Source organism: Equus przewalskii, chromosome 1 (genome assembly GCF_037783145.1).
Source record: "Equus przewalskii isolate Varuska chromosome 1, EquPr2, whole genome shotgun sequence".
In the NCBI taxonomy this organism is placed as follows: Eukaryota; Metazoa; Chordata; class Mammalia; order Perissodactyla; family Equidae; genus Equus; species Equus przewalskii.
In genome coordinates this window covers 21,100,251-21,114,003 of record NC_091831.1, presented here as the reverse complement: position 1 = coordinate 21,114,003, position 13,753 = coordinate 21,100,251, and the positions used below count along the sequence as shown (strand labels likewise).

Sequence of the window (13,753 nt, the reverse complement as noted above, 5' to 3'; positions counted from 1 at the left end):
TTCTTTGTACAACTTTTTCTTGTTTATGTTTCACACAAAGGGCAGGAAGGCTTGAATTTGTCTGTATCACTTAGCAGTAAGGCAAGCCTTTTTCAGCTTCTACGCTAGGCAAAATGTTTTTTTCTCTGCATGTTTAGGAATGGAAAGTTGAGATGGAAGCGGGCAGAGAAGTATTTACTACTCCTTTATTTTTCTTTTTAAACAAAAATAAGATTCTGTGTGAATTAAAATTTCTGATATAATGTTTACAAATCAACAAAATGTAGGATACTAGAAGTAGACAAGAGAACATGTGTTAGTATTAGTTTTATTAAAATAACAATGAAACTCTAGTTTCAGAATATTTAGAGTTAACTGAAAACACTGTATCTGAATGAACAGTCCTAGTGAATGTAACTGTTTCTTCTTGATGAGTGAGATTATAGAAGTCTGACCATATATTGCAATGTTAAATACATTCACTGGTTGTGGTTGGTATAGCAGTAACTAAACTAATCCCCCTTTCTATAGCCTTAGTGACAAAACATGGCTAATGCTCTTTTTTTTTTCCTTTAAGGTCTACGCACAATGAGCTGGAAAAGAATCGGTGAGTCAGTGATGAGATGCAGCTTTCATTTATGTTAAAAAAGCAAACTCAATGTTTTACCTGTGAAAATAATGTAATAGTGCATATCTAATTATATAATTTTAAAAAAAATGTATAGCATATCATGATTCTGATATATATGTATTCTCTCCAAAAAAATGACTTAAATAATAAGCTTATACTATCTAAATTGGAAGAGGTAAATACATTTTTAAGCTCATTTGAATTTTTAGTTTATGGTATAGCCTTCTTTATTTCTGTCTCTGAAAATGGGTTAAGTGTGATAGGCTCAGGGTTTAAATGTGGTCTTGCTAAAGGATTAGATTTCTTTAGTGTAGCTAATAAATATTATGAAAAATTATAGGATATTCAGTTTCTTTGCAGTTTGTTCATTCATTCGTTCATTTATTCACACACACAACAAATCTTTATTAAGCATAAACTATATGTTAGTGCCTCACAGGCATAATATTTTACATAGGAAATACAAGAGTGTGTAAGATAGTTTGTGTCCTTAAGGAACTTACAGCATCCTGGGGGAGACAAACAGGTAATTAAAATACTGTATAGTGTGGAAAGTATGGTAGTGCAGAAGCAGAGGGTGCTGAGAGATCATTTTGGATGGTCACTCAGTTCTCTTTTGAGGGAGTCTTGGAAGGCTCTGCAGAGGATGGTGAGTGAGCACCGTGTGTTGAGGAAACTGCAGGAGGTTCGATATGAGAAGAAAAGATTGTAGCCAAAAGGCAAGCCAGGACAGATGTTGACAACTATGCTGAAGAGTTTGGACTTTTTCTGAGAGCAATAGGGAGCAGTTGAATGATTTTAAGGTGGGTTGTCATAAGATCAGATTTGTATTTTGGAAAGATCACTTTGGCTACAGTGTGAAGAATTGGTTGATTGGGAGAAGGGATGTCGGAGACAGGAAAACTCTTTTGGAGGCTATTGGAAGCCTCTAAAATAAAAGATGATGGTAACCATTGGAGATAGAAGTAGACAGAATAAAGAGATAGTATGGAATAGAATCAGTAGAAATTGGTGACTAGTTGGCTATGGAAAGTTAAGTTTTAGATGGTATTACCATTTACCGAGAAACAGAGTATAGGAAGAGGACAAGTTTGGGAGAGGAAATGAGGATTGTAGGAGTAAAGTATTCTCTTTTTGATACAGAGGTTAGATTAATAACCAACAAATTGGAGTTGTCTGCACCAGCCATTTTCGTCAAACAAGATCTCCATGACCTTCAACTTTTTGTCCTGCCTTTTTTTAAATAGAAGGGGCCTTATGGATGGACTAGCCTAACTGCCTCATTGCAGATGAATTTAAATGTCAAATCCTCTTGAACAGGCTTAGCATCGTCCTCCAGGCTGACTTAGTGGTTTTTACCACTTTGTTTGCACAATGATCTGTTCATATTTCCTATTGTAAAACTTAACCAGGTAGTATTGTAATTATCTGTTCATATGTTTCTTTCTGCCAGATGACTGTGACTGCCTAAAAGGCAGGGATTCTGTTTTGTTCAATTTTGTATCCTTAGTGCCTAACATTTCATGCAGGTATAGTGGATAATGGCTTTAATATTGAGTGAAGGACGAAACTAGAGGAAGTTTAGTGGTCTAGTCAAAGGTGTTTTGCTAGTTTGTGGCAAAGCAGTTTGGCAGGAGACCTTTTATTTTAAAGAATCTCTTTTCTGCCTTATATTTCCAGTATATTAAAGGAAGTATCTGGCTAGTTTAAACATGACAAAAAGACCAAGAAATGACAGCTCTGAGGATTCTGAAAATGAAACCTTATATTGAACTTTAAATTAGAGCACAAAGTGTATTTGGGGCCACATGTTTTAAATACTGATAAACATGTGGCTTTTATAATTATTTCACCCACCTAAATGTGGTCCTTGGAAGACCTTCACTGGAAATCTGGCAAAAACTTGTTTAACCCTGGAGTAAAGAGACTCTTTTGTAAACTGTTTGGAATGGAGCTTTTTAAATCTTTGAGTAAACTTTGTTTAATGAATTCTGCATATCACTTCTGACTTATTGATAAGTCAGAAGTAGTACTTTATCATCCATAATACTACTTTGATATGCCCTGAAGTTGTTTAATCTAGTATCTGTCTATAGCACTGGTATAATGTGTGTGGCTTTTATTGCCTGAATTGTATGTGATCTGTGTCTCTAGTGAAGGCTTTTTGTTCCCATTTTATTTACTTAGATCTAAGACTTTCTGGCTGGTTTCCTACCCTGCCTCACTTAAGGCATGGTTTCCTTGTCTTCTGATAGTCCTAGATAGTCATAATTCCTCAAATTATTTCTCCTCCTCCCTCCCTTCTTCTCTCCTTTCCTTTTTCCCTCCTTCTCTCCTTCTCTTCCTTGAGGCTTAATTGAGAGGTAATATAGAATTAACTTTTCCAAGGTGTATTTGCTTTTAAAACTGGTATTTATCAATGTCAATAAATCCCTAATTTAGTGGAATGTGTAAGAGGGTGAGTGCCAAAGGAAGAATCCAGTTGGATAACCTGTAGTCCACTTCTGAATAGTTACTGGCTTGTTATTTAGCAAAAAGACAAAAATATTGGTAGACACAGGATGATTTAAATGGAAGGAGATGTTTTAGCCAAATAGAAGGAAGGCAGCACAGGAATATTTTTAAAATTTAAGCCTATATTGTTATTTTTTTTTAAGCCCCCAGCCAGTTCTATTTAATGGCCATCTTTTTTCCCAGGGCACCATTTTTATTTGACATGTTAAAGAAAATTAACTTAGCTTTGTCATTCTCTAAAATAAATAGAATTTTGTCTTTACCTTTCATTTACTTTTGAGTGTGAGCTTATATAAGGAAAGTAATTCACTATCAAAAGGATAATTTGATTTTGTCTTCATTCTGAAAAGATATTCCTGAAATGATTCATATTCTTGAAATTTTGCCACTTTATATATAATATATTCATGTCAGAAGTTTTTTTTAGCTTGGTTCTAAAATCTTGCGTATAAAGCTGCTCTGAGTTAGTGGTTTTTACTGGGACAATTCAGTGAGAATTAGAGTAGATGATTTTGAATTGTTAGTGAATGACAGAGTAATTCCAGATGGCTATCTCAAACAAAGCTCTAAGATTGTTGAAGCCCTGGATCTGGCCTTGAGGAGACAATAGTCAACAAATATTGAGGTTCATATACTCCCAGATCTCAGAGGGAAGCCTAATGGTGGAGATTTGGGGTCTGGCAGGCCTAGAGTTATTTGCTCTGGCCCCCAGTTACTCCAAGATACCCACAGTCCATTAGGGAGCTTTACATAGTTTCAGGACTGATGAAGAAATTCAGATTCTTTCTTGGATAGGTCTTGGGGGCTTATTTCTGCCTAAAACCCTGATGGTTACACTGAGCCTGGTCTAGATGGTTCAGAGCATTTGTTACTTGTGTACTTACCCTGTTCCCTAGACCCACAACAGGTCATTCCAGGCTCAGGGAGTGGAGGTAAAAGGGAAGCATAATACCTTTAGATGTTCTGCATTCTTCATGAACCTGTGTGAATTATCTGATGGTAAAATTAACGAGTCTGAGATTTAAGAATTAAGAATTTACGTTGCCCATTGGCTTATCTTATGAGTTGGGTCCTTTGCCAGAGAAGAAACCATTTAGTACAGATTTTAGATCGCTTCACTGCTTTTTCATTTTCTTTATTCAAATTCCTGATGTTTTCGAAAGAGTCCACAACTTTAATAGAACTTTAATGGTCAAGAATTTAGTGCTGACTGCAGGAGAGGCTGTTCAACCTTAATAGCTGTCATTCCATTGAAACAGAGGCTTACCCTTATTACAACTTTGGCAAAGCTAGATGGACCAAATGAGGACACTGGTCTAATAATGCCTTCCTAGGCAGAGCAGAAGTCCTGAGTATTTGTGATAAAAGAGAAGCATGTTCAATGAATGGTAATAGGTGTCCTCCATATAGAGACTTCCTCATAATTCTGAGGGAAAGATGAAAATGAGCATTTATGGAGTACTGTTCCCTCACTCTGCAAGGCTATTATATAATCCCGTAAGGTAGGAACGCAGAAAGTGTAGGTCAAAGTGTTATTGAAAACTAGCCATGTTGACCATCATAACTACAATTTGAAGCAAGATGATAGGAACACAAAACAGTCCTAATCATGATCCTGTCTGATCATAAATATGATAGCTATGTTTAATATCAGTCTTTCTCTTCAGTAATGATTAATAAATAATGTACTTGGCATCATAGTAGATAAAATGAAGTATAAGATACTGGCCCTATCCTATCCTTAAGGTTAAGGTTATTGTAATTTGGTAGTTATAGGTTTCATCTTTCAATACCAGCATCTGGTTAAGTTATCAGTGAATGTCTAGAAAGGTGCATTAAAAAGAGTTTCTCAAACTGAAGATTGAAACCCATTAGTCGTCTTTGCAGTCATTTTGAAAAATAAGTAGAATAGAATAGAAAATAACCAAAGTGCATTGTTTGAAGTAAACTTAAATGTAGAATTGTAAAACTTGTGTATCCTGGGTCATGATGTAAAATACTGGGTCATAGTCAAAAAGCCACTGCTCTGGATAGTCAAGGAGAATATATGCTGAGCCATGAAGAAGAGGTAGATTTGAATCTAAGGAAAGAATAAGGAAAAGGGGTCAGCGTGAGTAGAGCCATAGAAGCAGGAAGGTGGCATCATAAGCTGTGATCAGGAAAGTGAGTAGACCATATTGAGTGGAAGAGCAAAGTCCATCAAATTAGTAGTGGGAAATGAGGCCAGAGAGGTGTTTTGGTATTAGATTGTGGAATATTATTGAATATCAAGGAATTTAGATTTTATTTTTTGGCAGTAGTGAATTTTTGAGGTTTTTGAAGCAAAGAGATAGGCTTGATCAAAGCATTTGTGTATTTTTAAAAGTACAGTCCAGCTGTAGAAGCAAGGAGATTAGTTTGGATGCTTTTGCAGTAGCCATATAGTAGAAGAATATAAGAACCAGCACTCAGGTGATGGAATTGGGAACAGAAGAGAGAGGACTAAGAAACACCATAAAGAAAGAATATTATTTTCTGTTAAATGCTAGTATTCATTCCTCCTTAAATTTCATTCTTCACATAGCAGCAAGAGTGATCTTCTCAAACAATATATCAGATCATGTCATTTCTGTTTACAGTCCTCTACTGGCTTCCCATTGCTATTAGATAAAATCTGTGACCTACAAAGTCCTACCGCTCTATCCCTTGTCTCCTATGGTCCAGCTGACACTGTTTCCTTTCTTTTCATCAAACACACCATGTTCATTTCCATCTTAGGGCTTTTGCACTTGCTCTTCCTTCTGCTTAGAAAGCCCTTGCTCTAGCTCTTCATCATTATTTAGTTCTCAGTTCTCAGGTCATCTCCTTAGACAATAGTAATCGCCCCACCAGTCACTCCCTATCCCACTGCCTTTTCTATCACCTTAACATTTATCTCTGTCTGAATTATTTATTTGAGTTATTTTAGTTCTTTCGCTAGAATATAAGTTGCAAGAAGGCAAAGACTTTGTCTTATTTACCCTTAACACATAGGAGTCCTTCACTAAATATTCATTGAATTAAAAAGTGATTATATGTGCTATTGAATATATCTATAATTGATATGTTATTGAATTATAATAAATTAAGTGAAAAATGAAAAATATATAAAATACTCTTGAGAGCTCAACAGACATATTATGATAAAGTAATTTCATAGGAGATAAATGGAAAATTTAATGAATTCTTAAAATGTAAAGAAGTTATATGCAAAAAACTTGGTAAGTGGGAACATCTTAAGGGATTTTTACTGTGCAGGACTTTATCTTGCTTATAAGAAGAGAATCAATAACTTTTTTTGAGCCTAATTGATTCTTTCAGTTCATTAGGATATTATATAGGGCACTAAGACAAAGACAGGTAATTTTATAAAGGGGAACAGTTTACCTGATGGAGTTCGTGCTCCACTTGTGACGTCTTTACTCCTTTCCATGAGTTGAAAATGGTAAGCATTTTTATGAGGTAAAGATTTATATGTACTTGGAGACTAGAGTATCATAACTTTTTTGTGATTTGTGTAAATTTCAACTTTTTTGTGTTAGAATTTTTGATGTATTAGTTATGATTATCCCAATAGTTTGGACATGATAATGAATATAATATTTTTTTCTACACAATCTGCATGTCCCCGTTTGAACTGGACGTTTTGATAGAGTGGTTGATTTGATCTACTTTATCTTAGAACAAAACATAAGAGTAAGAAATCTTTGGGTTAGGCAATGGTTTCTTAGTACATCACCTGGCTAGGATTCCTTGGCAGGAGGAGCATATCTTAACTGGTTTTAGCTGCATGTTTTAGGTGCTTGTATGGCATTTGTTTAAAAAGAACATACACTTTTATATATGCTGTGCACATTCTAGAAAAAAATGTGCATTTGTTTTGTTAGGAGGAAAAACAAATTATAAAATTGGTTTGGTAGAACTTTCTTTAAACTCTTACCTCAACTAATAGTACCTAAAGGATATTTGTTTGCGTTAAAGGCAAGTTATGGGGTTAGGGAAACTAAACTTTTATTGTAGGTTTGAAATATATAACTATAGCTGGATCAAAAGTCTAAAGTTTTGGACTAGGTTTGACGATTCTGGAAAGTTTAGTCAAAAGCTCTTCTTAGCCTTGGTTTATTACCAAAGATACAAATCTCAGTATGAAAATACCTTATAGTAACTTCCTTAGCCTGATAAAGGGCATTTATGAAAAACCCACAGCTAATATCATACTTAGTGGTGAAAGACTGAATGCTTTCCCTTAAGATCAGGAATAAGACAAGGATGTCTGCTCTCATGACTTTTATTTAACATTGTATTAGAGGTTCTAGCCAGGGCAGTTAGGTAAGAGAAAGAAAGAAAAGGCGTTCAGATTTCTCTTTGTAGATGTTATAGTTTTATGTATAGAAGATCTTAAGGAATTTCACAAAAGAACTATTATAGCTCATAAACGAATTTAGCAAAGTTGTGTTTCTACAAACCAGCAATGAAAATCTGAAAATGAATTTAAGAAAACAATTCCATTTACAATAGCATCCAAAAGAATAAAATACCTAGGAATAAATTTAACTAAGGAGGTGAAAGATTTGTATGCTGAAAACTACAAAACACTGTTCAAAGACATTAAAGATGACCCAAATAGATGGAAAGACATCCTATGTTTATGGATTGGAAGACTTAAAATTGTCAAGATGGCAGTACTCTCCATATTGATCTACAGATTCAATGTAAGCCATATCAAAATCTCAGCTTCCTTTTTAGCAAGAATTGACAACTGATCCTAAAGTTCGCATGGAAATGCAGGATACCCAGAATACCAAAACAATCTTGAAAAGAACAAAGTTGGAAGACTCATACTTCCCAATTTCAAAACTTACTACAAAGCTATGTGATCAAGATAGTGTGATATTTGCCTAAGAATAGACTTAGAGATCAATGGAATAGGGTTCAGAGATAATCCCTCATAATTATGGTCAATTAATTTTTGACAAGGCTGCCAAGACAATTCAATGTCTTTTCAATAAATGATGCTGACACAACTGGATATCTACATGCAAAATAATGAAGTCGGATCCCTACATCACACCATACAAAAATTAACTCAAAATGGATCATAGACCTGAATTTAAGAGCTAAAACTATAAAATTCTTAGACAACATGAGAGTAAATCTTTGTGACTTTGGACTAGGTAATGGTTTATTCCATATGAAACAAAAAATACAAGCCACAAAATAAAAAATAGAAACATTGGACTTCATCAAAATTAAAAAATTTGTGCTTCAAAGGACGCTGTCAGGAAAGTGAAGACAGGGCTGGCCCCATGGCCAAGTGGTTAAGTTTGTGCACTCTACTTCGGCGGTCCACGGTTTTACCGGTTGGGGTCCTGGGTGAGGACATGGCACCGCTCATCAGGCCATGCTGCGGTGGCATCCCACATGCCACAACTAGAAGGACCCACAACTAAAATATATACAACTATGTACTGGGGGGATTTGGGGAGAAAAAGGAAAACTAAAATCTTTTTTAAAAAAAAGTGAAGACAAATTACAGAATGGGAGAAAATACTTGCAAAACATACATCTGACAAGAGACTTGTATCCAGAATATATAAAGAACTCTTACAACTAAACAATAAAAAGACAACCCAATATAAAAATGGGCAAAGGATTTGAATAGATATTTCTCCAAAAAAGCAATACACAAATGGCTAATAAGCACATTAAAAAATACTCAACATCAGTGATCAATAAGAAAGTGCAAATCAAAACTATGAAATAACCACTTCACACTCACTAAAATGGCTCACTAGTGTTGCTCATCAACTTTGTGGTCAGCCATTCATCATACCAGTCACCACTGATTAGGGAAAAGGTCCTGAAAAGAACACTGACCTCGCAGTTCGGCACTTAAAAAGTGCTGATGTCATCATCATCTGATGGCACTGCACAAATGACTCAACACTTTACAATGTCCTTAATAACCACATATGTTTCCAATATATTATATGGTGCTACTACCTGATGTGGTTTGAGTACTTCATAATGAGGAAAGATTGAGCTCTCTAACGTATAAAAAGGATATATTTAAAGATTTTTAAGAGCCCCTAATTAACAATGAAATCTAACAAAATTAAGACCATATATTGAAAGAATATAATAATTGTATCAGTTTCACTTAAGGTATAATAAAATATAACTTGATTGTGTTTGTTAGGCCTGGAACAACAAAATTTGAAAAGTGTAGTTGTGGAGGGAAGGAGAAACAGCATTGTTCAGAGGCCAGGAAATAGCTACTGTTCTAGTTTTCTGATTAGGCAAATAAAAATGATGGCTACTTCCCTTTCTTAGTCTAAAGATGGAAAACTGAAATACCTATTTTTAATTCATGTAAAAGTCCTGAAGAAGATAGTGGCATAACTTGGAGATGTGGGTTTGGTTCCAGACTACTACAATGAAGTGAGTTACACGAATTTTTTGCATATAAAAGTTATGTTTACACTATACCGTAGTCGTCTAAGTGTGCAATAGCTTATGTGTAAAAAAGCAATGTACATACCTTACGTAAAATCTACTTTATTGCTGAAAAATGCTAACCATCATCTGAGGCTTCATTGAGTTGTAATCTTTTTGCTGGTGGAGGGTTTTGCCTTCAATTTGTAAAAAATGCAATATCTGCAAAGGCCAATAAATCAAAGTGCAATAAAACAAGGTATGCCTGTAATTTTATTCTTTGTATTTCTTTAGACAGTCCAGTTACAGTATTGAGTTATTGAGAGTAACTATAGAACACTAAAAAAGTAGCTATGCATTGGAAAGTAGGGGACACTTATTTAACTGAATTGGACTATTTATGAAGCTATGGAGCCAGATAAATATAGAAGTTAACATTATCAACCAATACACAGAGTAACATGATCATTTTTCAAAGACATGTAATTGATGCATTTATTTTTATATGCAAGTAAATGAATATACAGAAAAATGAATATACAAAAAAATGAATATGTAAAAACTATATTTTACAGGGGTAGGAATGCTGAAAACTGTAGACTAAAAAAATAGCTGTAAGAGTGCAGAGATAGGCACTTGTTAGAGTTGGGATTGAATGTTATATGAGATAGAGATGAAGTAACGGGTGAGTTTTGGAGATAAAATTTATGGTTAATAGAGGAAGCATAGCCAGGATAAAATTACATCTAAAATGCAGTCTATGCAATGAAGTCATTGCAGTTGTGTCTAGATAGATTCACAGTTTCTATATTGACCTTTGTCAGAAATAGCTCATTAAGGCTAAGCTTTCTACTCCCTGACCCAGGCTGCAAGGTGACAGAGGCTGACTCAGACAAGGATTGCATTCTAGAAAGCATGTGTTCTCAGAACTTCAGCTATCCATTTCCTGAAGTTTAAATCAACTCTACAACATGGGAAGAGATGCGATCATTAGGTCTTAAAAATAACCCAGAAATATAACTTGAAACTCAGTTTCTAAAATTATGTTTAGAAATAAGCAAATAATTAAGTCAGACTTTAAATAATTGACATGGTAAATATTATAGTGAAGGTGCAGTAGCTTTTTATCCAAGTGATTGCAAAGTCTGTATCTCAGTGCAGCTATAACTTGTTTAAGAAAACATTTCCTCTCAAACTATGAATTCATAATTTTAAAAAAGGGAATAATTTAATAGATTTTTCTGATATATTTTAGATGCAGCATTCAAAAATTTATTCTGTTAGCAACTTTGACGGATGTGTTTAATCCATAAAACTTAACAAATCTTTTATACTGATGCTCGTAATAATTATACAGCAGCAGAAGTCTACTAGACTTTAAGGTAACACAGTGCCTTAAACATGTGCCATATAACAACGTTTTGGTCAACGATGGACTGCATATATGATGGTCGTCCGATAAGATTAGTACCATATAGCCTAGGTTTGTAGTAGCCTATACCATCCAGGTTTGTGTAAGTACACTCTGTGATGTTCACACAATGAAATTGCCTAATTTCTCAGAATGTATCCCTGTCATTAAGTGATTCATGACTATATGCTATTTTGCTAAATTATTTTGCCTATACAGTAATTAATGCAGTTTAACTACTCTGATAAATACTGGTTTAACAATAATAACAAGTGGAATTGGAGTACTTTTTCTTAAACTAGCATCTTATTCATTTAAAGAAATTTCTATTTTGGTATAAATTTTGGCAATTAAAGCATGCCAAGAGTCACATCAGTAAGAAATCTTTTTATTACATGAAAGACTTCTTCAGTATCTTGCATTTACTTATGTTTTAAAAATAGAGATTCAGATTATTTTGATATATTTTAGCTCTTGCAGAGAAGGAGATAGTTATTTTGTACTTGTTTATCTTTTGCTACGTATTCTAGTAAATAAGGCTAATCAAAAGTCCCATGGGTGTTACTAGTGAAAAACCACAGGTCTAAAGGAGGATTCAGTGATGAGAATAGAAATTCCTAATATGGTTAGTTGCTAACCAGTTCTTGAAGACAAATTTGCTTGAAAAATAATTAATTCAGCCCTGGGACAAACACGTGATATATTGCTTATACTCATGTCTTCTAAATCAAGAAAAGTTGAAACTTAATGAACTCATAAGTAAATGACTTCCTTGTTTTGTTATTTTGGGGAAAGCCAATGGAGAAAGGTAATTTAAATACTAAACATGGTTTAGGAGCTAAATTATCAAAAAGGATATCTGGAATCCAACACAGATGACTTCTTTGGGGATATGTAATGCATATTGAAGTGATAATTGTACCAGAAGTTAGAAGATAATAATTTTTCCTTTCATCTCTACTACTAATAGGCTATAGATGTTATATAAGTTATCTAACATCTTGGGGTCTTGCTTTCCCTGTAAAGGAGGAGACCTCTCTGAATTCTTTCCCTACATGAAAAATTTTATAGTTCTGTCAATTTTTTAAGTTCAGTAATTGTAGCCATATTAGAAACTTAATTACTATTCTGTCTCCAAACCGTTTTCCTTGATATAAATATATACATATGTGTGTATCTATGTAAATACCCACACATACATACAAAATAAAAGAAGAGCTGGAAAAATGAGCTTAGAACCTCACCTCATTCAAACTTTGGAACTTTGTAAAATATCTAAAGATTATTATAACACATGGTGCTGTAGCTACAGTGAGAAAAATTTATTTTATAAGTACTTATTTTATAAGGATAAATAGTAAATATTTCTATATAACTAGAATTTGCCCTAAGAAGCATATACGTCTGTGTCTATAAATAATATAAACACATTCCTTAAAACTGTACACACACACACACACACACACACACACACATATAGATATGAATTCTGAGATTTAAATACTAATGAATGTATAGGACCTTGTCCCTTTTGGAAAAACACATATCATTGACTTTTAAGGAAATGTAACAATTTAATCTATAAACATTATGGTGCAAAATACTGGTCAGTTTTTTCCCCCCAAAGATTGGCACCTGAGCTAACATCTGTTGCCAATCATTTTTTTTTCCCTTCTTCTCCCCAAAGCTCCCCAGTGCGTAGTTGTATATCCCTCTGGTTGGGCTTTGTGGGACGCTGTCTCAGCCTGGCTTGATGAGTGGTGCCATGTCTGCACCTAGGATCCAAACCGGCCAAAACATGGGCCACCACCGAAGCAGAGTGCATGAACCTAACCAATTGGCTGGCCCCACTGGTTGCTTCTTTTTGTTTTGTATTCTCTGACAAGTTTATGTTTGCACAGGCTTCAGAAATCTGGTTTTGTGGTTGTAACTGTATTGTATTGGTATGTGGAATCAGTCATTTTAATAGGCCCCAGTGATCATTAGATGAGGTGTGCCATACCAGGAGGAAAAGGCATACTACTGTTACACAAAACTCCAAGGAAGGATGACTTAGTTTATTTAGAACGTTTGTCTACAAACAGTCTAAAGAGAAAGTAGATGCAGATCAGTATGTTGGAATCTTTCTTCCTTACCATTTGGACAATCAGAGTAGCTTTTCAATAACGTCCTCACTGCTTTGATAGTCTGCCAAGCCCATCTCTAATTTTGGGACAGCTCCACTATTTATTTTTTTCCCTCCTTCAGAGGTGCTAAGGGTCCTGGAAATCAGAGCTGTGCTGACTGGATCTGTAGAACTTTTTGCTGTCCTTAACTGTAACCTCCTTACGGATCAGCCATTCTCACTCCTTATTGTCTCCCTATAAGCGTTTATCTTATAAATGTGACTATTGTGACTATTCAAACCTTTTTTTAAAAATCCCTCCAGCAGGGTGTGGAGCAAAAGCACAAAGCTAGGGGTCATCAAAAATCACATTCCAGTTTTTGGATAGGGCTTTAGTTTCTTTAAAATTAGGTGATAGAATTGAATGATCTTTAAGATCTCTTCTAATCTGAAAAAATTCTGAGATTTCAAGCATCCAATCCTGCTTTTTACTCTCAGATCTAGTTTTTGAACCCAGAGCTAGGGCCCATATCTCCCAACTCCTAGTCTGAAGATGTTTCCAGTATGATATTATAACTCCCATTTCCTTCTTTGCTGAAAATAGGATGCCTGGTCCTAACTTCTTCATCTTCCCCTATATTTTCTGCTTTTATACTTATGG

The 13,753-nt window shown here is 34.7% G+C and overlaps 1 protein-coding gene across 3 annotated transcripts in view; it reads left to right on the top strand.

The window, feature by feature from the left end:
- Positions 1-13,753, top strand: part of MXI1 (MAX interactor 1, dimerization protein) — an 82,143-nt gene that overhangs the window by 44,843 nt on the left and 23,547 nt on the right. For all 3 annotated transcript variants that reach the window (XM_070603807.1, XM_070603881.1, XM_070603739.1), the window contains exon 3: positions 557-586. In XM_070603807.1, the coding sequence (XP_070459908.1) occupies positions 557-586 (30 nt within the window). The remainder of the gene's footprint in view (positions 1-556; positions 587-13,753) is intronic.